Source organism: Myotis myotis, unplaced genomic scaffold (genome assembly GCF_014108235.1).
Source record: "Myotis myotis isolate mMyoMyo1 unplaced genomic scaffold, mMyoMyo1.p scaffold_m19_p_8, whole genome shotgun sequence".
NCBI lineage: Eukaryota > Metazoa > Chordata > Mammalia > Chiroptera > Vespertilionidae > Myotis > Myotis myotis.
The window spans coordinates 89,554,705-89,580,656 of NW_023416390.1; the positions used below are offsets into that span (position 1 = coordinate 89,554,705).

General features: G+C 43.3%; 1 protein-coding gene across 1 annotated transcript in view; it reads right to left on the reverse strand.

The window, feature by feature from the left end:
* CNTNAP5 (contactin associated protein family member 5) overlaps positions 1–25,952 on the reverse strand; it is an 876,948-nt gene that overhangs the window by 296,644 nt on the left and 554,352 nt on the right. The window contains exon 12 of the mRNA XM_036320828.1: positions 24,967–25,086. Coding sequence (XP_036176721.1) covers positions 24,967–25,086 — 120 coding nt within the window. The remainder of the gene's footprint in view (positions 1–24,966; positions 25,087–25,952) is intronic.

Sequence of the window (25,952 nt, forward strand, 5' to 3'; positions counted from 1 at the left end):
CCGACCGTGCACTGGTGGGGTTCCTCAGCCTGGCCTGCACCCTCTCACAATCTGGACCCCTCAGGAGATGTTGGAGACCCAGTTTTGGCTCGATCCCACAGACCAGGCTGAGGGACCCCACTGGTGCACTAATTTGTGCACTGGGTCTCTAGTAGTATTATAATGTTTTATAATATTAAAACTATATGTTCTACATGGACACACAATAAGTTGTTCAACATGCAAAAGAGTTAAGAATTGATACATTAGAACTTTTTCTTTATTGCATTAGAATGAAGATCTCAACTCCATTCCCTGGAGAGTTGGAGTTGGGATCTCATCTGGCAAATGAGGTTAAAAAGCAGGATGGAGTGCAGTTCCTTATACTATAGTTGCTGCTGTACATGATGAATTATTACCATCTGTTCAACTATCTTTTCACTCTGAAATAGCCTCATGTCTGTCTGTATTTATTGATGTCCCTTACATCTCCTGAAATTTCATCAGCAGAATATGTTGTTTAATTTTTATGAATCCAGAAACCTGAAAAAAAGACATTGATACTCCCATTTTGCTATCCTGTTCATCCCCTATCATTCATTCTGTTAGGGGCAGAAATAGAATATCGGGGACCAGCTAGAATTATAAGAAATATTAATCATGCTCTGTTAACCATGATTGTTTTATTCTGATTAAAGAAGGCACATTCTACCCTATCTGGAAATGCATCCCTTCCTCCCATCAGGAGCTGCCTGTTATCATGGAAAGATTAACCTTGTTGCAGAAACCAGGATTGCCAGCCCTTTGAAGACCCCCAGCCCTTTGCATACCACAGGCCTTTGCAAATCTCCAGACCTGCAAACTGCCCATCTGGATACCTTTTGTCTACATTCCCTTGTAATCTTTGTCCTTCTATCCAATATAAGCAGCTGGCTTATGTTGGGGTGCAGAGCAGATTTTTGTGGGTGATCTGCTGCTCTCTCACACAGCTGGCAGTGTTGGGATAAACACTCAGATGATTCAACCTCGTCTCTGCTCAATTTCCTCAAGTAGTGACTGGCTGCATGGACCCATTGTTTTTCTGGTTATAATTCTGCTGTTTACCACCAATCAAGCCCATAATGAGAAACAAGCCCAGCTCTCTACCTGCTCAAAAGAACACAGGTATGGAGTCATCCAGGACACATTTTCTGCTCAATAGCAAAAAGCATTTTGAAATTTTGAACTAGAAAGAATCTGTTCAGTTCACTAAGTATCTCAGTTAGTCTAAAGAAATAGTTATTATACATTTAAAATCTTTGCTTTTTCCCTTCAATATGTGTTTTGCATGTATTTTCTCCCATTTCATAGGCTGTCTTTCCATTATATTGGTTGTGCAGAAGCTTTTTTTGTTGGATGTGGTCCCACTTGTTGACTTTTGCTTTTGTTACTTGTATTTTTGGTGTCATATCCAAAAAATTATCAGCAATGCTGATGTCAAGGAGCTTCTTCTCAATGTTTTTTCTTGGGAGTTTTATGGTATCTGGTCTTATGTTTAAGTTTCTAGTCCATTTGGAATTAATTTTTCTGTGAGTGGTGTTAAGATAGAAGTCTAATTTCATTTTTTTCTGTATGTGGTTATCCAGTTTTCCCAACACCATTTATTGAAGAAACTTTTATTTCTCCATTGGGTATCCTTTGCACCCTTGTTAAATATGAGTGGACTGTAGTGCCAGGGTTTATTTCTGGGCTCTCTATCTGTTCCATTGGTCTGTATATCTATTTTATACCAGTGCCATGCTGTTTAATAACTACAGTTTTAGGGAAATGGAAAGATGTTGTTTAAAGCCACAAGCTTGTAAATAAATGCATTCTGGAGATCTAATACAAGCTTAGTGCTTAGTTCACACTTTCATATTATAAACTTCAAAACAAATTGCTAAGAGACTAGATCTTATTCTCCACAAAAAGTATGATAATCACATGATATGCTAGCAATGTTCACTAACACCATTGCAGTGGTAATATTGCAATATATAAATGTATGAAATCAACACACTGAACACCTTAAGCAATGTTATATGTCAAAAACATCTCACTACATTTTTAAAAATAAAAATAAAATATTTACTTTTTAAGAGTATCACTTAGCCATGATAATCATTCACTGGCATAAAGGAGAATTAGCTCTTGACCATGCACCACACCCCCTAGCATGCCGCCTTTACAAGTAAAGGAACTGCAGGCCATAGGCTAACAAATAGCATGTGTGATAAAGTTCCAATGCATCATTTCAAATGCATTTTGATCAAGTTACATAACCACCTCCGGTTTCCTTCTTGGAAAGCAGGGCTTGTAATATCATTTTAATGAAAATCCTATATAATAAAAGCCTAATACGCTAAGTGTCTGGTCAGCCAGTCATCTGTTCAACCTATCAAAGCGTAATTTGCTAATAATATGCTAAGGTTGCTCAATGGCTCTTGAGCAGTTAAAAGTTTTACATTAACTTTTTAATGTAAAAGTTAAAAAGTTAACAATACATTGTTATGCAGATTAGTAAAGCATTCTTCTAATTGCACTGTGAATTTAGCTTTCAAGTCTATTCCCATAAAGCTATTAGGTCTCCCAAGATGTAAAATGTATCATGCATTCCTCTGTTCAAAGTTATGCTCAGTTAGTGCCCTGCTTGCCACTAGCATACATACCCAGGACCATATGCACGGCTGAGCTCCAGTGCACACATCAGTGTGTACACAAGAATGACAAACATCTGGCACTGTTATAGGTACTCTCAAGCTCATGAGTGATGGGGCTGCTAGAGATCTGATGAGGGAAAGGTCGGGTGGGGCTGATAGAGAAGCCTGTCCAGTGGCTACCATGCCTTTTTCTCCTTGAAAATGGACTATAGACATACGGGAGTCTCTATCCTGTGGCCAAGGAGCCTGGCCTAGCATTGGGTGCCTATAGCTCTTCAGGAAATCTTGTCAAGTGATGAGGTTAGTCATTCACTATCATCTATATTCTGCTAGGTCTTTCCTCCAGCATTTCCAAAGCAGCTCTTTTATACATTTGTTATGTGATGGACCAGATTTAAAAAAAGGAATTTCAAGTTATAAGATCAATACACACATACATTCAACAAGAAAAGAGTATGCACCAAGTCTCAGCAGAGTAGTTACGGTGGAATATTCTGCAACATTCTATGATGTTGTGACATATTCCCAAGTCATTACCAGACAGCTCTCTGTGACCTCATCCTGGGTTTTCCAGGGGCCTGTCTGAGGCCCCTTACACTCATTTCAGGAGCTGAAAACTGTTTACACACAGAACCAGCCAATTTTTTTTTCATGTTTTTCTTCCTGTCATTCTATCTAATTGCTATTATTATTGTGATAATCATTATTATTAATAATAATAATTACAGATGTTGCAAGTTGTTTCATCTGTTACCATGGTGATCATTCTTCTGAAAAAAATAATAAAATAAAAGTTAAAAAGGAGAGAGAGGCAAAAAATAACTCTGATTAATAAGAGCTCATTCTATACACATATTTGTCTCTTTGCAGAGCAAGAAAAAAGTGCAATTTTTCTATCATAATACTTAGAAGGAACTCTACAGATTGTCAATATCCAGCTTAATTGAACTTAAATCACTGTGGGGAGCTGCTTAGAGTCCTTTGAAAAATGTGCCAATTCACTTACCCGCCTACTGTGATAAAGCAGGCCTATATTAAGGTCCCTGGGGTCGCTTCTGGTGCTGTTATCTGTGTTGACAGAGTGCATTTCCCACGCCAAGGGTAAAGACAGTGTAAATAACCCTCCAAGCACCATCTCCACCACTCATTTACCATCCACACATCTACAGCCTCATGACAGTTCTTGTTGTTTTGCGTTGAGGTTATTTAATTTTTCATATGTTCCTATCTTATCTCCCCGTTTAAATCACAAGCAGTGACTGCCGGTGGATGTCGCGTGGAAGGCCTCTGTGGATGGAGGGGCAGATGCTGCAGAGAAACTGGGGCTCGGGCTGCTGGGCCAGGCAAGGCCGCTCCACCCCACGGGCTCCTATGTGTGGCAAAGACACTGACCCCTGACCTCAGTCTCCTCAGCTGTAGGCTGGACTTAACCCATGTCCAGTGATGTGAGAAATGAAATGAATAACATGCACAGGGGTGCGCTGAGCACAGTGCCTGGCTCAGGGTACGGGCTCCACACCAAAGCTGACCTGCTACAAGCCGCTCTGATCCAGGGAGGATCCGAAGGGACCACCTCACCATTAGGAACAGTTATGGGAACCTGAGCTGAGGAGTCAATGCCACCTTCCTCTTAACTTAAAGGAAAGGGAGACAGAGGGTATAAAAGGACTTTCAGCTCCTTTACAAGAATTCGCCCCGGGGCCATGCTCCCTCCCTGTAGATAGGAGAGCCCTGCAGGCCTGCTGCCCTGCTGCAGCTCTGCTCTGGGGCTGCTGTGGTTGGGGAGGGCGTCCCCCTCTGGCCCGGGCGCGCCCACATCACTTCAGTAGCCAGAGATGCCCGGTCGTCAGGCCAGGAGCCAGCTCCGCCCGTGACCGCGCTCCACTGTCCGCAGGGGCCACACTGGACAACCTCCGCACAACTGGCCTGGTGTGACTGATTCCCCCGCTTCTCTCTAGAATTTCCTTTTTATGTAACTTGTGGGAGTTTATTTTTCTCTCTGCTTGCTTTAAAATAGGGGCCAAGATCAAAGAGACCTGGGGAAGTTTATGGTGTTGGAGGGTGTGCTTTTGAATGGACTCCATGCACACTGTATTTACTTGTTTGTTTGTCTGCTGGGCTATTCAAGGAAAGTATGAGGTGCCTAGTGTGTGCGGAGCATCATGTTAGGGACTGAGGAGGTAGGATGAAGGCCGAAGGGCACTCTGAACCCTGAGGGCATCCCCCCCGGTTCAGAGGAAACCTGACCCTGGCTGGGGCAGGAGGAGGCAAGGCTGAGCTCAGTGCCTGGCCTCTGAGCAGGGGAAGGGGAGGCAGGGGCTCCAGATCCAACCCCTGCTGGGGAGAGGGCTGCGGGGTGGGTGGACAGGCTGTAGCTACCCTTACACGTCTCACCCTTACACTAGGTCTTTTATTTTTTTTTATTTTTTAAAATACATTTTATTGATTTTTTACAGAGAAGAAGGGAGAGGGATAGAGAGTTAGAAACATCGATGAGAGAGATCGATCAGCTGCCTCCTACACTCCCCTCACTTGGGGATGTGCCCGCAACCAGGGTACATGCCCTTGCCCGGAATCGAACCCTGGACCCTTGAGTCCGCAGGCCAACGCTCTATCCACTGAGCCAAACCGATTTGGCACACTAGGTCTTTAGGAGTCTGTGGCAGGGCCTGCTGGGTGCTCCCAGGAAAGAGCTGGGCACTTGCATAGACCTAATGCCTCTCACATCTAAGTGACACTGGCCATACTCTCCACTCTCTCTGAGCCCACATTTCCTCAAAATACACGTTAGAGAGAATCTGTACCTCCCAATACATCATGTGAATTAAATGGGATCAACCCTAAGACTATACCCCATCCCCGGGCCACCAGTTCATAGGAAAGAGCGCCTTCCCTTTATTCAGGAGAGCTGACAGAGCTGAGGCTGAACTCGGGCAGCCGCAGGCAGTGGGCTGGCTGCAGAGGCCTTGCCTTAGCCCTAAAGGAGTCGGGGCCTTATTCACCTCTCCTCCCACAAGGCCACAGCCGATGCACACCTTCTGTGAATGAACATCCCCTGCTTCATGGGCCTTATGCTCTGGTTCTGGAGGTTACTGACAAAAACACACCCCCAAGACCAAAGAGGAGAGTGGAACGGTCTATCTCTCTTCCAGTGGACACTTCTGCTCTGGCGCACACATGTGTTTTCTTTCTGTGTTCACTAAAATTGCTTCCCATAGAGTAAGGCCTATTGCTCTAGAAACATAAACAAACCTCATGCCTAGATCTTAATTTCCAAAAGCAATTTGCTACAGAAGTGAACCTAACTTCTTTTAGAAAACAGCTGAGTCTGGGACTAGGCAGGGAAAGATCACTTTAGCATCTTGTGCTAAAAAGCTACAGAATACTCCAGGATTATAGAGGCAAGTAAGAAAGGCTAGGAGCAAAATTAAAGGGACCATGGCTAGTCACAGCAATGGCAATTTTCACATAACAATATACTAGTAAAGATAACGGTAACAATTTATTAAAATGGAATAACATGTTTTTAGTAATACAAAGGCAAGTGAAGGAGGATGAGAAATAGTGAAGAATGCAGAATGACAGCTACAAATGTAGGAAAATGTAGAATTAGAAAAACAACATGACAAATTCTGGTGTAATAAATTATATAGGTTGGGCTCATTAGCAGATTTGGGGGAAATGTTGGGGAGCAGGTTATTCCCACCCACATAGATTACTTACTGATTATAAACTATCTTCATGATGCAGAGGTGCAGCAGAACTACGCTAGCCAAAGGAGGGAGCTGGTGCCCCAGGGTCACAAATTGACATCATATCCCACCTGACAGGGTGCACTGAGGAGACCACACATGACCCATGAGGTCATCTGGCCAAAGTATTCTAACAATGACAAATAATTTTTAAAAATCAAACATATGTAACATTTTACCTCAGAGCTGACATGTACTACTCTTCAAAAAACTGTCATGAAAAACAAACAAAATGGTATGAGTTAGAAGAGAGGGCCTTTTAGTTAAAATAGACTAAAATGATCTTGCAATCAAATCCATCATGTGGAAGGTGCTTCAATCGTAAATAAAACTATGAAAACAGAAAATGCTGCCCGGTCAGCGTTGCTCAGTGATTGAGTGATGATGACCTATGAACCAAGAGTTCACTGGCTCGATTCCTGGTCAGGGCACATGCCCGTGTTGCAGGCTGATCCCGGGTAGGGAGCAAGCTGGAGGCAACCGATCAATGATTCTCTCTCATCATTGAAGTTTCTATCTCTCTCTCCTCCCTTCTTTTCTCTCTCTAAAAACAAAAACAAAAACAAACCTGCTATAAAAGACATGATAGAGACAGAATAGACTATATATTGTATTTTAATTAATGCTTATTTTTATTTAGGGTTTTAGTAGTGTAGTTATGTTCAATAATGTCTTTGTTCTAAGAGCTACAAACTGAAGTCTTTAAGTTTAAATTATCAATGTGTCTACAAGTTATTTTTAAATAATTCTGGAAGGAAAAGGCAATTTATGAGAAGGAATGAAGGAGAGGGAAGATAAAGAATAAGAGAGAGATGAGGGCAACGCAAATGTGCAAATGTGCAAAATGTTTACATTTGGAGAAGTCAGGTGAAAAGTATATAGAAGCTTATTTTAGTATTTTTTCAACTTTTCTGTATGTTTGGACACTTCAGAATAAAAATTTTGGTGAAAACAAAATAGTGCTTTGCACAGTGCTTCACAGTAAGTGTTCAGAGCTTTTCTAGTGTGCTCCAGCAAATCCATGTGGGAGTGCTTTTACACACCCACACTCACACAACACACACACAGACACACACCCACAGCATGCACATATGCAGACACACACAGATACACACAGGCACACACTCACAGACACATGCATAGACACACATGCAGAGACACATACACACACCTACAGACATATACATGCAGACACACACACTCACAAATTTTTACACATACAAAAACACACATAGGCACACTGATGCAGATGCACACAAACACACAGTCACAGGCATGCAGATATAAACAGAGACACACACTCCCAGACATAGACACACACAGATCAAGCAGGCACACACACATGCAGAGACATACACATGCATGATTAAGGACTAACTGGCAACACAATTATCAAACAGCAAAGATTATTATCCATTTCAACCTCTGACACCATGACACCACATTCACATTCAACTATAAGTACTGATTAGTAATGTTGAATTGACATTTGTGAACCATTTTAGTCTGTCTGACGTGTGCGCTCATGAAAGTTATTGCTTGTTATTTTAATTACTGCATCCCAGTAATCTATACTAACAAAAGCCTAAGCGACCATTATGGTGGAACAACCAGGACACCTGGTTGCTATGATGCACACTGACCAGCAGGGAGCAGATGCTCAGTGCAGGAGTTGCCCCCTGGTGGTCAGTGTGCTCCCACAGGGGGAGCGCTGCTCAGCCAGAAGCTGGGCTCTCGACTGGAGAGCACAGCAGAGGTGGCAGGAGCCTCTCCTACCTCTGCAGCAGCGCTAAGGAACAGTGAGCAGGCAGATGGTCAGTAGTGAGATGGTGCAGTTCCAGACTGTAAGGGGGATGTCCACTGAGGGGTCCCGGACTGTGAGAGGGTGCAGGCCTGGCTGAGGGACCCTCCCAGTGAAAGAAAACGCTGAGGTGAGTGTCTTTTCTACTGCTTCTACTTCACAGAACCTGGGATCGTAAGCTACTTGCACATCTTGGCTCTTTTATTCTTTGGGGCATCTAGACAGACTCTGATTCATCATCTCTCCCTGTAATCCTGGACTCAGAGCAAAAGCAAGCAGCAACAAGAAAGCTTTCTGGAGACATCCTTGACTCCCACTTACTATTTCACTCTTCTGATCCGATGCACAAGTGATCCAGGAGCCTCCCAGCAAGGGGAAGGCCCTTAGGCACCTGCTCACTGCTTCTCCCAATTGTCACCCCTGAAGCTCAACAGGGTTGATTCCTCTCTGTTCTCTCTGCCTGGCCCTGTAACCCCTACTTATCAAGGTCACACCTGTTTATCTATCAAGTACTATGTCTCCCAGGAAGCCTTTCTTGATCGCTCTTGTCTCTGAACTCCTTCAGCATCCAGGTCCTCCCATGATGGTGGTGATGCTGACTTCTATTTCAGAAGCTCTTACAGAGTACCAGAGATTGTACTGATTGTATTAGGTGCATTGCTCATTTAATTGTGTTTCATCTGGACATCAATCCATTGAGGTAAGACTAACTTCTTATCGCTATTGCACAGATGAAGAATTGAGTCTCATAGAAGTTAACTCTCCTTGGATTCCATGCCTGTGGAGTACCTTACTTCCTATGTAACTCTACAAATTACACAGAATAGTCTAGATGAAAGGGTTTTAAGACCGGATATTAGATATCAGGTTTTTGGGTTTCAAGGTCAGTGTTTTAAAATAGCCAGTACAGCGCTGAGCACGGGTGGAAGACTGTCCTGATCCCCACAGCACAGAAGGAAGATTTCTCCAGGGATCTACAATGTGTGCTGTGAAACGTCCAACAGGAGGGCTTAGGATGAGCTCTATGTGAAGGTCTTAAGACAAGCAATTCTTCAGTCACTGAGTACTGGGGAGAGGACTGAAGAATGGGACCTAAGTGTTAAGTAATGTGCTAATCAACTTATATAGGTATTTCCCAAAGTCTGATGTCTTCAGGTGTTTGTTAAAATGTTATTTCTTATCACTGTTCTAAACCTACTGAGGAAACATTGTTGGAAATAGCCTAGAAAATGGCATTTTACTCATCTTAGGTCATTCTTTGAAGAAATAAAATTTAAGAATCTTTGGTGTTTATAAACTTCATCTAATATTCAGAAAAGCTTTGCAAGGTGAGTATGACTATCTCCATTGACAGATGAGGAAAGTGATGATCAGGAAGGTGAGGTGAGTGGAATGGAGACACCATTCCTTCAGGCTCCCTCCCTCCAGGACCTTTCTGCAGTGGCACTGACTGATGGGTGGGGCACACAGGCCAGGGGAGGGCCTGTTTTGTTTAGACACATGGGTGTTTCTTTTCTCCAGAGCCTCTATTTCTCACGGCCTAGTAACCCAAGAATGGGAATCATAGACCTAGCTCCACTTTCTGGCAACGTATGTCAATTCATGTGACCCTGGACAATGGTGCAGCCTCAAGAATTCACTGGCTCCCTATGCAAATGAAAAGAATGGTGTCTTCTGCATGATTTCTGCAAAAGTGAATAACATCATGAGAATAAAGTGTCTGGGATGGATCCTCATACTAGATGCTTAACTAAATATTAGCTGTTTATATTACAAAATGCAGCCCAGAGGGCAGCCCTTCAAGGTCAGCTTCTCTGACCACCATTCCCAGTTTCCAGCTCCCCGGGATCCAACCATGGCCTCCTTTGTACTATTTCTGTAGCGTCTTTTGGCTTCTAATTTATTTCCTACACCTTGTGAGACATATCTGTTTGCAATGTCTGTTTGCTTTCTAAACTGTGAGATCCTGTAGGACAAGGACACACATTCATTTGGTAACCTTAGTGACTTGCACATCCTTGCTCAAAAGTTTACTTGAATTACAATTTCTAAATGAGCAACTGAATAACTGAGTGACTGGCTCAATGAATGCATAATATATAAGTAACTCAACACATAAAAATAAATGTGGGAGTAAATGAGTAAAAGGCTATTATTAAAGGAATGCAAGACATCAGAGAGGGAGTTAGTAAAGGGGGTGAGTGTATGAATAAGCAGATAAATGAGTGGGAATCACACTACAACCACTTTGTGCCTTGGTTCTGCGCCTTCTCTTCTCATCCCTGTGGTTGGAGTCAACTCTCCGAATGAAAAGAGTTTCTCTGAGTGCCTGTTACAATTATTGGCAACTCAAAGGTGACAATGCTTTAATTTCAGGATAATGCTAATCTTTATGACTTAGTAGTTTCATTTAATGGCCCCATTTAGCAGGAGATTATGCCGCCTGCTAGCCCACAGAGACCACTTTAAAGCTCAGGACTTTCACACAAGCAAATCCCAGCTTGGCCTTAGAGACCAGCCTGCTGGAATACTGATGCGGTCCTCAAGCCTTGGCTGACAACACAGGGTATGAAACAGGGAGAAATACACTTAAAAAGATCTTCCTGCCTCTAAGCTGGGATCATTTTTCTTTATTTACAAAAAGTCCTCTAGACAACACTGCATTCACAGAAAACAAGTGACAATAAAAAGTGTCCTTCCCTCTGAAATACAAGTGTTATTCCAACTGAGTAATTTGCTAGTGAGCCACAGCAAGAGTCGCCCATGCAGGAGTCGTCCCAAACAGGAGAGGACAGGTGCTACCAGGGACTCAGCCTGTGGCCCATTAAGAGAGTGGATGTGTTTCCAAGGGAGGAAGAGGGAAAGAAGAAAAGGTGAGTACGACCTTCTTTGCCCTTATCACCTGCTCTGTCAGTCACTCTCCAGCATTGTTGAAATGTTGTCATGTAACTGACTACACGGCAATAGTAAAAAGCTATTATAATCACCCTCCATTTACAGACAGAGAAAGTGAGATGCAACAGTCAAGGGCCTTGTCCATGGTCCCACAGACAATAATTATAATAATCTTTAACTATAATTATTTGGAGGATGCAATAAGTATAGGCATTGTTCTAAGACAGTTAATTAGTGCATTTGAGTTTCTACATCTGTACAACTATGTCCTTCAAAAATTGTAATCCATAAATAAGGCTTGGATTTTGCACAGATAGAAGAAAATGGATGGGGAGGCAAGATATCTATGTTTTTTTTTAATTAAATCTTTATTGTTCAGATTATTACATTTGTTCCTCTTTTTTACCCCCATAACTCCCCTCCTCCCAGTTTCTGCCCCACCATCCGCCCTCACTCCCCACCCTCTGTCCTCATCCATAGGTGCACGATTTTTGTCCAGTCTCTTCCCGCATCTCCCACACCCCTTTCCCTCCCAAGAATAGTCAGTCCATTCCCTTTCTAAGTCCCTGATTCTATTATGATCACCAGATTATTTATTCACTTGATTCTTAGATTCACTTGTTGATAGATGCATGTTTGTTGTTCATAATTTGTATCTTTACCTTTTTCTTCTTCTTCCTCTTCTTAAAGGGTACCTTTCAGCATTTCATATAATACTGGTTTGGTGGTGATGAACTCCTTTAGCTTTTCCTTATCTGTGAAGCTCTTTATCTGACCTTCAGTTCTGAATGATAGCTTTGCTGGATAAAGTAATCTTGGTTGTAGGTTCTTGGTATTCATCACTTTGAATATTTCTTGCCATTTCCTTCTGGCCTGCAAAGTTTCTGTTGAGAAATCAGCTGACAGTGGTATGGGTACTCCCTTGTAGGTAACTGAGTTTCTTTCTCTTGCTGCTCTTAAGAGTCTCTCTTTGTCTTTTGCTCTTGGCATTTTAATTATGATGTGTCTTGGTGTGGTCCTCTTTGGATTCCTTTTGTTTGGGGTTCTCCATGCTTCCTGGGCTTGTAAGTCTATTTCTTTCACCAGGTAGGGGAAGTTTTCTGTCATTATTTCTTCAAATAGGTTTTCAATATCTTGCTCTCTCTCATCTTCTGGCACCCCTATAATTCTGATGTTGGTACGCTTGAAGCTGTCCCAGAGGCTCCTTACACTATCTACGTATTTTCGGATTCTTTTTTCATTTTGCTTTTCCGGTTGGGTGTTTTTAGCTTCTTCGCATTTCAAACCTTTGCCTTGATTCTTGCGGTCCTCTGGTCTGCTGTTGGGAGTCTGTATAATATTCGTTATTTCAGTCCTTGTATGTTTAATTTCTAGTTGGTTCTTTATCATAACATCGAGGGTCTCATTAGATTTGTTGAGGATCTCAATAACTTTATCGGCGGCTTCTAGACAGTTCTTGAGAGACCTTAAAAGTGTGGTTCTGAACTGAATATCCTCCATTGACAGTTTTGTCCTGTTTCTTTGTATCCGCATTTTTTATGCTTTCTTGGTGCACCCCCTAGTGGTCTTTGTGTGTAGTCCTCCTGTAGTTAAGACTTGATTGTTGTAGTTAATACTAGGGGGATTTGACCTCCAGGCCAGCTGGCTGTGAGAATCAGCTGTGTCTGCAGTGGGAAAACTTCTGTCCTCTAGGGAGGTGCTAATCTAGCCTTTGCCTGAGGCTATCTGGCAAATGGCTCTGCGCAGGGCTTGCGGGGGTGGGTGGGTCGCTTGGGCTCGGGATCAACAGGGTGGGCCAGAGAGAACAATTATGGCGGCTCTCAGTTCCATCCCTAGGGGCTCTGCCTCACAGAGTCCCAGCAACCGCTGCAAACCTCGGAGAGAAAGCTGCCTTCGAGTTCCGACTGAAGCCAGACAGTCCTGCTTCTCCCGATTGAGTCTGGGTCCCTAGAGACTCACCTGGATCTGGAGCTCAGAATCTGAGACTCCCTCCCGATTGAAAGCACCAACTGCACCCTCCGCCTCCAGCCCGCTCCGCTCGCACTCTGTCCCTGAGTATTTCACTTCAGCACTGCGCCTCCTCTGAGTCTGGGTATGATATTCTCTTTCCTCCTAGTTGTAGAATTTCCACTCAGCCAGCCTTCCTGTGGTTCTGGATGATGTCCGTTCCATCTTTTAGCTGTATTTTGATTTGGTTGTTCAAGGCAGCAATCTCCGGCATTAACCTATGCCGCCATCTTGGTTCCCCTCAAGTTCCAAGATATCTATGTTTTTAAAAGCTCATCCTGGACGATGTAGAGTGGGGAAGGCTCAAGACTTGGGTTTTTTTGTTTGTTTGTTGTTGTTGTTTTACCACAAGGACTTGAGATTATATAGACTCTGTGGAGTGGGGAACCATACCATAATCATCTCCACATCTTCAGTGCCTCATCAGTACCTGGCCTAGCAGACAACCAATGCATATTGAGTCACAGTGATAGAACAAGGGTTGCCACCCACACTTTGATAAGAAGGTCTGCATGCTGAATGGGGCAAACACTTTAGATCTGATGGCTATAAGGGAATCTTACCTCTATAATTTATTAGCCTCATTAAAACATTTGTAAATCAAAATCATTCCAGCTGTTTCATAGGGATGAAACTTGGACTAGGCCAGCATCCAGTAGACACTCAACACAATCTTATGTAGTCTCTAACGAAGTGACACCTTTCCAGCAAGAGTCCTTCTGCAGCAATGGCCATCCAACAACTTATGAAAAAAACAAACTTGAGGACTTGAGCCCAGTTTGTTCTTGTAGAAATGTTTGCCAGGCAGTAAATTTAACACTTCCGCATATGTGTGTGTGTGTGTGTGTGTGTGTGTGTGTGTGTGTGTGTGTTGGAAGTAAGTGTTTACAGTGGAAATCATAAGTGAGATGCCTATAGAAGGTACAAGGATAGAACTTTATTATAGATTGATATGACACTAACTACTGAATTATACTTGTCTTTGATGTAAAATATACCAAAAGCTGCCAAAAAAATACTATATACTAAGAACCTCAGTGAGATATACATGTGCTTTGAGTAACTCTTGTTTCCTCTATACTATCAGGTCCTTGAGTCACCCGCTCATAAACTGAACTCACTGACAGTGGTCTTGTTATAGACTAGTAGGAAGTTTGGAAAGTTCCAGGACAAGCAGACTAGGGAAACTGAGATAGATAGTTAAACAGCAGTTTGTGTCCCCCTAGTAAATCCTATCTTTCCTAAACCATGGACACTTAAGGGTAAATGGTTTGCACTTCTCCTCCCCAACCAGAGTGTAAATAGCTTAAATCACCCCACTCAGGGAGACAGATAACAGAAATCCAATTAAATGCCATTAGCCAACCAGACCCAAGGACAGACAAATTAAGAGAATAAATCTCATTTTGGTACATCAGCATAAAGCTGATGAGTATTCTATTGATTGGCCCCTAAGATCTCCCCTAAACACCTAGACTATAAAATGCTGAAAATGAAGGTCCCAATGCACTTTCCCTCCAGGGAGCACACCTGTGCCATTCTTTGCCCCTCTCCTTCCCCTACAGGCACTTATCTTCTAACCTCCAAGGGATTCCATGAGAATAGAAACCAGGGAAGCAATAGGCAGCCACCGCTCACCCCCAGGCTAACCTCCTGCATTGGTCTCCAAGGCCCCCCTCTCCCCCTTTTCTCTGACCTCTAGTGAGCCAAGTCAGCCCATCCTAAGCTCTCCTGTTGCTTCTTCTATGCCTTTCCTTGTTTCACAAAAATGCTCACCTGTCTGAATTCAAATGATGGACTTGGAGACAGAAGTACCGCAACAACGAGACTTTTAATACATTCTCAAGAGCTGGTGTCCTTTGGGTTGTGCAGGCACACCTGAGGCAGCAATCACCATCTGTTTATTCAGTCCCTTCTCAGGTTCCTCATTGGCTGAGCACTATGGGGTCACCTGTTTCCTCATATGTTACCTAGGCCTTGTTGTCTCCCATTGGGCCATTTAAAAAAATTGGGCTGAGGCCTTTTCTAGTTGCCTTCACCTCCTCCTGTCTAATTGGGGCAGTCATCTCAGGGGTTTCCACCATGATGCTGGCCCATGTCCACAGTTCTTTGCTTTTATATCCTCTTCCCTCCTCCCTACATTTTGTCCTGGGGAAATTCAGTGACCATTTCCATCAAAAGCTGACTATGCTAGAGATGGATCACAGAGGCCCACTTCCTACTCTACCCTAAGTAAGTTTTTGCTGCAGTCAATAAATTCTTGCTTGCTTTTTCTACATCTTGTCTCTTGATTGAATTTTTTTCTTCAAGAAGACAAGAACCAAGGTCTCCTCTCTGTGCTAGTAAGTCTGACTTTGGGAGGCAAGGCTGACAACTGCTAGACCTAACTGGATGGACATCTTTCTGTCAATCAATAGTCTGGATAATAATCTATTATCTGCCATCACACTCCACTATTATGTGCAGGTATTTTACAGAGATTCCAGTTGTGGCTTCTCTACCTACTCCATTATGCATTCTTTGATGAGTTTTAGTGAAAACAGAGCCTGCCTCCAGATAGTGAGAAACAGAGCATCATATCAGTGACAATGATAAGATATAGAGACTGGTACGGTGGTTTGATTATGAGCTGTTTGAGAATGGAAACAAGTTTTACTTTAGAGATTTGACTAAACATTCCTTGCAAAATTCCTTTCAGTGCCTCATGATTTCTATACAAGTGTGGATGCATGAAACGGGCATTGTATTCATCAAGATAAGAAATAAATGTATTTTTGTTATTGATTCTAAACGAACAATTTTGCATATTAGTATGCATTTGTACTCTACAGAAGAAAGACCGTGTATGGCTGGGACACATTTGTTAACTCGTTGACAAGATGTCTTGTTAACATTAAAAATGGTAAAATGTAAGCTGAGTAGAATAAGTTTAAATGTCAAGTTCTAAGGAACATCTTGTCAGGGTGCCTCATCCTTCTAATTTGTCTTTATTGATACTGGAAGCTTTCCCTCAGAAATGCTCCCTCCAGGCACCTAGTGGCACAGGCATCTTGTGACAACTGAAGAAGGGGTAATTCTTTGTTGCTGGCATGAAGAGATTGCTGTCCTTTCAGGAAAGGGTGACTATATAGGTACCATCCACACTGGGACAGTGGTGAGTATGAGAGAGGGCTCCAGTGAATACTGGATTTCTCTATTTTATGACCTCTACTTTTTGGGGCTAGAAACTTTGCTTTTATTCTAACACTCACATTAATCCTGAAAGGAAGCCATTTTTATCATTTCCACTATATTGATAAGGAAACCAAGATCCAGAAATGTGCAAGGTCACACAGCTTGAATGTGTCAGCACTAGAATTTGAACTCCAAGATGATTACAAGGTATGTGTTACCCTCACTAGTCATTCCAAAGTAGTCCTTTGGGGAAGAATGGTAACCATGAAAGGGCTTGAAGGCAATGAAGAACAGTTGAGCACATTTACTCTTGGATTTGTAGAAAAGGTTGCAAAGAGTGTAGGAGTGAGATTAAGATTAGACATTGAGGCAGTATCCACAGTACCAAACTATTGGTTTACTGGAACAGGACCTTAGTCTAAGACAAGTTATGGGAAGGGGAAGAAGAAAAGAAGAAAGTTAGAAATTAATCTTTAATTTGATTGTGTTAGCTCAGAGTTTTGTTTACACTGGGACTCATGAGAGCAAGTATGAAGAGATTCCTCACACCCTGTCCCTCACTTTCCATAAGGAGCTCAGAGCCCAGTGGGGACATGCAAGTAAACACTGGTGGTTATAGTACAGTGTGAGCAGTGCCATGGTGACAATATGCAGAAACTGAAAGGAAAGCTGAGACCAGAAGCACCCAGATGGCCAGCACCCCAGTGTTATTAGGTAGGCTTGTCCAGAGAAACAGAGCCAACAGGATGCACATACATTTCTAAATCTCTCTTTCCCTTTCTCTCTATGAGATGGAGGCTTGGTAAGTCCAAAATCTGAAGGGTAGGCCAACAGGCTGGATACCCAGAAAAGAGTTTCAGTTCGAGTCTGAAGGCATCTGCTGGCAGTCTTGTTTGAGGGAGGTTAATCTTTGTTCTGTAGAGGCCTTGAACTAATTGCATGAGGCTCACCCATATTTTGAAGGGCACTCTGCTTTACTCAAAGTCCACTGATAGAAATGTTAATTTCCTATTTGAAACACCCTCATGGAAACATTAATGATATTGCTTTAGCAAATATCTGGGCAATGTGGCTCCGCCAAACTGAAACATGAAAGTACCATTGCACCAAGGGAAGCAGGAAACCACTGAGAAACTCCATTCTCATGTCTCAATAACCCAGGCGTCCTGCGGGTACCTCAGGCCTTCACTCATGCCACTATTACTTACTGTGCCCTGCCTTTCCTTCACTCCTATCTTTTTTCTTTGCACTGATGCCAGTGCTCATAATTCCCTCACTTCCTGAGGGCATCTAACCTGTCCTGCCAGCCCACCTTGCATGCATTTTCACCCAGCAGCACAATTTGAAGTCCTTACTGGATTCCTTGTTAGTTAAACGCATCCCTTCCTACTTGCCAAGTCAGGTTGACATAAGTAAGAATGACCACACACTTTACATCATTGGTGGAAATTGTCCATACCCAGGCTTGGAGACGTTTACCCTCAGAAATGGCACAGGCCCCAGATGTCCCTTTTAATAAGACATGGCATTTTACAGTGTCACAGCTTATCTTAGTTGTTTACTTGTCCTTCAATTATTCATCAGTTGAATTTCATAGCCTTTTAGTCAGTTAGTTCTGTAAGTCAGCATCCTAACCCATGTAACCTGCACAGGGAGGTCTTTCTACTTCAGGTTGGAGTCTATTGATTAAGTCCATGCTTTATATATTTGCAAGGTTTGTGAGTTTTGCTTCAACACCATCTTTGATTCTTGATGGATTCTAATCACTTTTCCATAGACTTCTTTGGACAGCTCATTAAACAGGTCAACATGAGTATTTTCCATTTACCCCTCCAGAGGCACTTTACCCTTCTGCAGCCTTCCCTGTGCTTTAGAAGACTGACTGAAAGCCTTACATCAATGAATGGCCTTGCCTTCTGAGTTATTGCAGGGTTTGCTCAGTGGAGACATAGGAAGGAGGTTGGAACAAGCCGGGGGGGGAGGGACTGAGGTTATGCTCCAAGCTCCTTGCTGGTGGTTCCCGTCCAGGAGGGCACAGTTCCTCCACATGCTGCCATCCTTTCTCCTCTCACTTCTACAAGTCTGATGATGGGAACCGCCCTTCTCTTACAAGCTCTGTACTATGATCCTCTCCTTATTTCTTCCTATATGCTCATGCCTTCGTACACAGTCCTCATGTGAGCAAGCCATTTGCTACATCTATAGTCCTTAAGATGGGGGGGCTGTGCTAATAGGCATGTATGGTATTAGGATGGTGTCTTGGTGCTGGTGCTCAGAAATGTGTTCATCTCTCACTCGGGAATAGTAAATAGCCCTGCATGCTTAAGAATTCTTGGATTAAGCAAACTCAAAAAGGACAAACTCATGGATACAGACAATAGAATGGTGATTTCCAGAAGGAAAGGGGTTGGGCAAAGGAGGGATAAATGGTGATGGAAGGAGACTTGACTTGGGGTAGTGAACACACAACACAATATACAGATGATGTATTGTACAATTGTATACCTGAAACCTATATAATTTTATGAACCAATGTAACCCCAATTAATTCAATTTTAAAAAGATTTCTTTATAATAAAACTATTCCTTCTTTTTCCTGGAATTGAGTCAGCAGATTTCCTTGCTGGGAAACTAGTTCAGATTGTGGACCTTCAACAGCTTTTGCTTGCACTGACTTAAGTTACTTTGGTCCTTTTTCTTTTCATTTACCTTTTTTAGTTTTTTAGTTTTCTAAACTAGTAACACATCTTGGCGAGTTTGGTGGCTGCCACTAATGTGCAGGTTCAAGAGACCGATAAGTTTATTTTTGACATTTTTTGCTTTTCCTGTACCTCTTCTTTTAGCAGCTGCCTTCCTATCCAGGTCTTAGAAACATTGCCTTCCTGCCCAATGGCCCTCCCACTGCACAAGAGCCTGGACTAGGCCCTTCCACTGCTCCAAACACACATTATTCATACCTTGTCATCGTCCTTGTATTTTAATTGTTGCTGTGTCCCCTCATGATTAGCCTGTGCGGATGAAAAGGGGCCACATACTAAACCTGACAAGCTCGGGGAAGCCTATGTAGCGGCCTTACAAACTCAGAGACATAGAGTAATCACAAAGGATGGTCTGAAATGAAAACTTTTTGGGCCAAAAAGCAATTTACTAATATGGCAGCTAGTCATGTCCTAGGCTAGATTCTTCCCTGACAAGTCAATCTTTACCTTAAATGAGTCTGTCTACTGTCTTTTTGCATCTACCATAAGATATCATTTTAATGTCAAAGTAGTTTCCAGACCCTTCAAAGCACAGCTACCTCTCTGGGGAGACCACAAATTCCATCATTGTTATTGAGTTAACTGTTAACTGTTAACTATACCGACCTGTGTAAACGAAGTATGTGTCTGTCAGGCCAGTGTGACTCAGTGGTTGAGCATTGACCTATGAACCAAGAAGTCATGGTTCCATTCCCAGTCAGGACACATACTCGGGTTGTAGGCTCTATCACAAATAGGGGGCATGCAGGAGAAAGCAGATCAATGATTCTCATCATTGATGTTTCTATCTTTCTCCCTCTCTCTTCTGCTCAGAAATCTATCTATCTATCTATCTATCTATCTATCTATATATATATATATATTTTAAAGAAGTGTCTATCTTTTTACTTTTTATCCAATTCCAGAGGTTTCCCTGCTTTGCTTTCTCCCACCTCCCTAATCTATCACCAGTGGATTTCATGTAACCTACTTCCATTTTTTCTTTTAATTGCATTGTATAAAATAAGGTACAAAACTGCCATTTTCTCTGGAACATTTTTACAATCCATTGCGGTTTTGCTTCCCAGCAATTGTCATCAGCTTGACTCAAATAAACTCAGAAAAATTCTCTACATGTTTGGATGTTTCTACGGTGATACCTGTGATGCAGACTGTTCCTGAAATGACATTGTTGTGGCTTGAATTATTTCCCCAAATATATGTAAAGTCCTGACCTCCAGAGCTTTGCAAATGCAATAAAATAAAGATGAAGTTATACACATTAAATTGGGCCATAAGCCAATATGACCAGTATCCTTACAAGAAGAGAAGAGAGACACTGTCACTGGAAGAGATGGTCACTGTGACTATGTCCCATGAGGCAGGTGACAGCCCCCCACAGGCAGAGACTGAGGTGCTGCCTCTATAAGCCTAGGAAGGCCCAAGGATGAGGAACAAGGAAGGGTTCCCCCCACAGGGTTCAGAGGGGCCTGGCACTGCAGGCTCCTTGGTTTTGGACTCTCGTCTCCAGAGCTACGAAACAATGTACTTTGGTTTTTTGTTTGTTTTTAAGCCAGTCAATTTGTATTTTTATTGTAGAAGCCTGGAGAAAATAATGCAGACACAATTTCTTATTAACAAAACTAGCAGTTTGCACAGTGTCTGGAATGTGCACTTTTACATTGAGCTGAAATGAATTGTAAATCATTCAGATGTGAAAAGTAGGTCAAATGTGTATTCCTACAGAAACTTACTCTTTATCTGCCTCATCCACAACTTCAGTCCATCCTCCATCCAAACTCAGGACCTTCTCTATCGCCACCCACTAGTCCTGGGCGCAGTGGTGCAATCTTGAGGGTGACACATTGTCAAAATCTGTAGAGGCCTAGGTCAGTCCACTTCCTCACTAACCCTAGTCAGCCCTGCAGGTTACTCCCTAAACTGGCCTCCTTCCCCCTGCACAGGTCATGATGCTTACATCCCAGGAGACAGTGGCTGCTGGGCTTTGGGTGTCTTCCCTCCTGGGCTCTTCCTGTGGTAGGGGTAGGTCATGGTGGCTAGAAGCACAGACTGAGACCTCCTGAAGGGTGGGGTGCTACTGTGTCTACAGAAAGGAGAACTACTATTCCCCGAGGGTATGTTTTAAAGAGAGGCCTTTGGGATTCACATGAACTGTTTTCCCTGACTAAACCATCCTTCCTCACCCTCAGGACTTCTATTTGCAAATATCTGCAGACTTCTTAGAAACTCCCCCTTCTGTGGAACCTCACAAGTCTCTTGGGAATGCTGAATGGGGATGGCCTGGGCCCAAGTCCTTAATTAGAGACCTACAAAGAGGCCAGGAGTGCCCAGCTGCTGGTCAGGGTCAGGAAGAGAACCCAGACCACTGCCTGCCAGGGCTATTTATACTCCCGGTGTCATTACCCAGTGACGCTACCCCCAAGGGCAGAGAACAGCAACTTGGTGCTTTCATAAAAGGGAGCTAAACGCAGACCAAGACCCCTTTTTCCTCCTCCACCCCCATTCCGTGCTCTGTCTACATCCTCTCATCCTTCTCCTTCCCTCTCTTCCCTAACACTCCATGCCACACTTTGCTAGTGTCATAATTACTCATACTTAAGAACATTTAACATTTTACAAATAAAAAGTATGGACTTGATTATCATATATTTATGTACAAAATTTTTTTCTCAGTTAAACATGAGAATTATATAATTCAGCCTGCACAGAGGTTTGATTTAGGAAAAAACAACAACACAAAAACCTGTATACTTTCCAACTGGATGTGACCAAATAACATACTTAAAGAAATGCCCAGCCATGCATAATGAAACCTCGCACCTCAGGGACACGACTCAGAGGTCCTGACTCCTTCAGGGTCACATCGGCAAGACAGGCACATTTAAATGCAGCAGACAGTCATCTCTAGCCATTCCTGGCAAAATACCAACATAAACCCTGAGACGAAGCTTCCCAAAGACACACAGAGATTCCATGCCAATGAGACCTATGAGTCAATCATACCTCTGTGTCACTGAACTTACATTATTTTATTTTAAAAAGTTTTTACTGATTTTTAGAGAGAGGAAGGGAAAGGGAGACAGAAACATCAATGTGAGAGCATAACATTGTTTGGCTACCTCCTGCACATCCCCCACTGGGGATGGAGCCCCAACCTGGGCAGGTGGAACCAGCAACCTTTTTGGTGCATAGGATGTCACCCAACCAATGGAGCCACTGGCCATTGGTTATTTTAGAGGGTTTTAAAACTTATACTTTACTTACTGTACATATTTTAATGATATATGGACAAGTCTATGCTAGTCTATTAACTTCACAACTTTAAGACATATATATCAAAACATATATATTTATAGAGAAAAGCCACAAGAAAATTCTAACAAAATAACAACAGCAATCTCTGGATTGTGGTTGATAGGTGACTTTAACATTTTCTTTAACCTTTTTCCCCTTCAATTTTTATAATTGATATTGATTTATTTTATAACAAAAATAAAAGCACTTTTGAAAGTAAAACATAGGCAATACAAAGTATCTAATTAATGTTTAGTGATACACATTATTACTGAGCCAGAAGCTTTTGTTTGCTTCCCGAGTCTTGACTATTAGTTCCAGATTATTACCTCGAGCAAGCTGTGAAATTCTCATAGACTCTTTCCTTCTATGTAAGATAGAGGTGAGGCGATCTACCTCAGAGTTAAAGAAACGATATCTGTAACCTCTCAGTTCAGTTTCTGAAGCAGCAAGCATGGATCTTTGCCTTATTCTGCAGCCAGATCATATCCTTGATTTTGGTAAAGTATGGACCAAGGACAATGTGCATCAGACTCACTGGGAGAACTTAGTAAACATGCATTTACGGAATTAAAATTTATAGGGCAGGGAAGTCTATATGTATAGCAAGAACCCCCACAGATCCACATATTAATTACATCCTATATAATAAAAGACTAATAGGCAAATAGACCAAACAGTGGAACAACCGAACAACCAGTCGCTATGACATGCACAGACCACCAGGGGTGTGTACAGAACATGGCAGGCATTGGCTGTGGTGGGATGGTGGAGCAGGTGAGCTGGGGCACCAGACCAAGATGGGGCACTGGTTGCTGTCAACGGGGCAAGCCTCTGGTGGTTACTGAAAATTCTTTGCTCCTGCACACTGCAGTCCCGCCTGGCACTTGCACCTGCTGCTGGCACCAGCCCCGCTTGCACCCACTGCTGGTGCCAGAGCCGCCGCCACACCTGCGGCCAGTGCCCGCAGCTGGTCCCGATCACTCTGCACCATAAGCGGGTGCAAGCAGTGGCTGCTAGCTCTGATTGCCCCTGAGGGCTTCTCCACCTCCCCCTGCTCCTGAGGGGCGATTAGGGCATCAGTCACTGCTCGCACCCACTGATGGCACTGGCCCCAATCACTCTGCTCCATCAGCGGGTGCGATCAGGGCCAGCACTGTCAGCATGTGGGAGCGGCAGTGGTGGGAGTGGGGCTGCTGGCAGATAGGAGCCACGGCGGGAGGGTTTGGGTGGGGGTGAGGAGGATTGCCTGAGACTCATCCCTGTGCCTACCACAGCCTCACAGCCCACAGTTCCTTTCAAGGTGCACAAATTCATGCACTGGGCCCCTAGTTTTGAAATAACTGGGATCCACAGAAAACCCTACCTAGTACTTGACCAGGCTGTTGAGCATTGTAGTTTACCAAAACCTTGAAAAGGAAACAGCATCATGATTCCTAATTTATTTATAAAGCTGGGGAGAAGCAGCTAGCATATATGCATTTTGCAGATAAAGAATTATGGAAATTCAATGAAATGGCAATCAATTCCATGAAACTAGCATTTTCTATAGAAAAAGATGCGGCCCTTTGTATTCAGATGGGTGGATTGCTAAGTGTCCTTAATCACCATTTTTGCAAAGGTTTGCTTGCATGTCTACCTGTGATTTTTGCACGTTAGTATCACCAATTTTACTGCCTCGTGAAGGACAGTGACTATGTCTTATTTCTCCGTGCCTCCCTAGAGCCCAGGACAGAGCCTGCTACAGACCGAGCTCCACGGAGGGGCCGCCTTGCTGCTGAGGAGCTGGAGCTGCTGAGATTCACCAAGACTCGGTGTGTCTCAGCAGCTCTCTGCATCCCATTTCACTGCATGACTCTGTGGCCCCTCCAAGTCAGGATGGAACCCCAACCCCTGGATGTGCCCATTATGGCTCACAATGGAGAGTGCACTCACCATGCGATGTTTTTCAGAAACTATTACATCAAATTGTGGCTTTGTGGAATTATTTTTCAAAATACAGTAGTGATCAGATGCCGTCTCTAAGCCTATGAAATAACTGACTCTGACTAGGCACTTAGAACAAAGTGGCAGCATAAATAAAATCTCCAGAAAAAAGCAAATAGTTCACTTTCCTTTTCCCTGAGGCATCCACAGGGTAACTAGTCTGACTGCTTGCTCCGGTACAGGATACACGGGAATGTGCCTAATCCTCACAGCTCTGAGCGGTAGAAAGCGCTATTCCCACCGCACTGGTGCACCGCACCAGAAGCTCCAAGAGAACGCCGATTCACAGTCCTCAGGGCCAGACATGAGTCAAGCTTCCTATTCACTTTGAGTTTTGTTTTTTGTTGTTTGGATGTTTTCATGTGCTTTCTGGTTTTGAGTTCTAAGCGAGAAAACATCCGTGACAAGTTCTATAGAAAATTCTTGGTAATTAGCTCTTGGTTTTGGTGGAACACGAAGCCTGTTAATGAGTTTTCTTCTCTCATGAAAATAACCTAGCTGCTAAATCTATTATTTACTAAAATGCCATTTCCCCCAGAACGTGGTCTTTTATTTGCAAGCATGTCCCTTGCCGTGGACTTCCCTTGGCCGTGCGCCATCACACAGCTGGACAGAGCTGAGTGAGAAGTCTGCACCCTCACCTGTGACATTGCAGTACACTTGGAGAGCTCCCAGCGGCCCGCTGCCATCCGGGTCAATGTGGAAGAAGCCAGCCGTGTTCCCTTGGTGCCTGTACACCTCGCAGGATCGCTCGTAGAGGGCTGGGGAGACACAAAGGCAGTGGGGAGGAAACGTTGCATGACTCTGCATATTCCTTAGATGCATCAGTTACTTATACTTCTACTGACTGTCAATCTTAGCTTCCTTTCTTCGCCTATAACCGCGACTTCCCCTCAAGTCTTAACAAACCAGCATCCCAATACTTGAGGGAGTCCCTCCCACCCTCCATTCACCTTAACAGTCACTCTTTTCACCAGCTCGGAAGTCACACCCTTCAAGAGTCTCCCCTTCCTTTGGCTATGATCTTCTGTGTGCTGATGGGTATGTCCCTCCTGGATGCCTGCATGGTGTGTTGAGCTAGGACTACCAGTGACAGCATGTGAGAGTGGTGGCCGTGTGCTGTTGGCACACATTCCAGCATCTGGCAGAGTGCCATCTTCACAGCAGGAGTTTGATCAATGAATGTAAAACCGAATAGTCACATACAGTCATGACTTTTTCCTAATAAAGTAAAATGGCACTAACTTATTAATGTATGTCCAGAGCTCAACACGGTGACTGATCAAGTTTATTTTAACTTAACAAGCATTTATCAAGTCCTTAACATATGTCAACAGTGTGGTTGCCACTAGACGACAGAACATGAAGAAGGCAACCAGTCTGGGCCTTATGAAGCTCACAGCCTGGTTGCTGCCATGAAGGTCTGTCTGTGTTCAGAGAGAGGCAGACATAGAAGCCCTGATATAGACTACCTTGACCCATCCGCAGATGTGAGAAACATAGAAATCTCATTACACCAACATGAGTGAATCTGGCAGGGTATAAAGGAGGCATCTGCCGTCTTATGCATGAGAATACAGGATGCTCCCTGATGCTTTCGACAAAATGGTATAACTTTGAGCAGCAG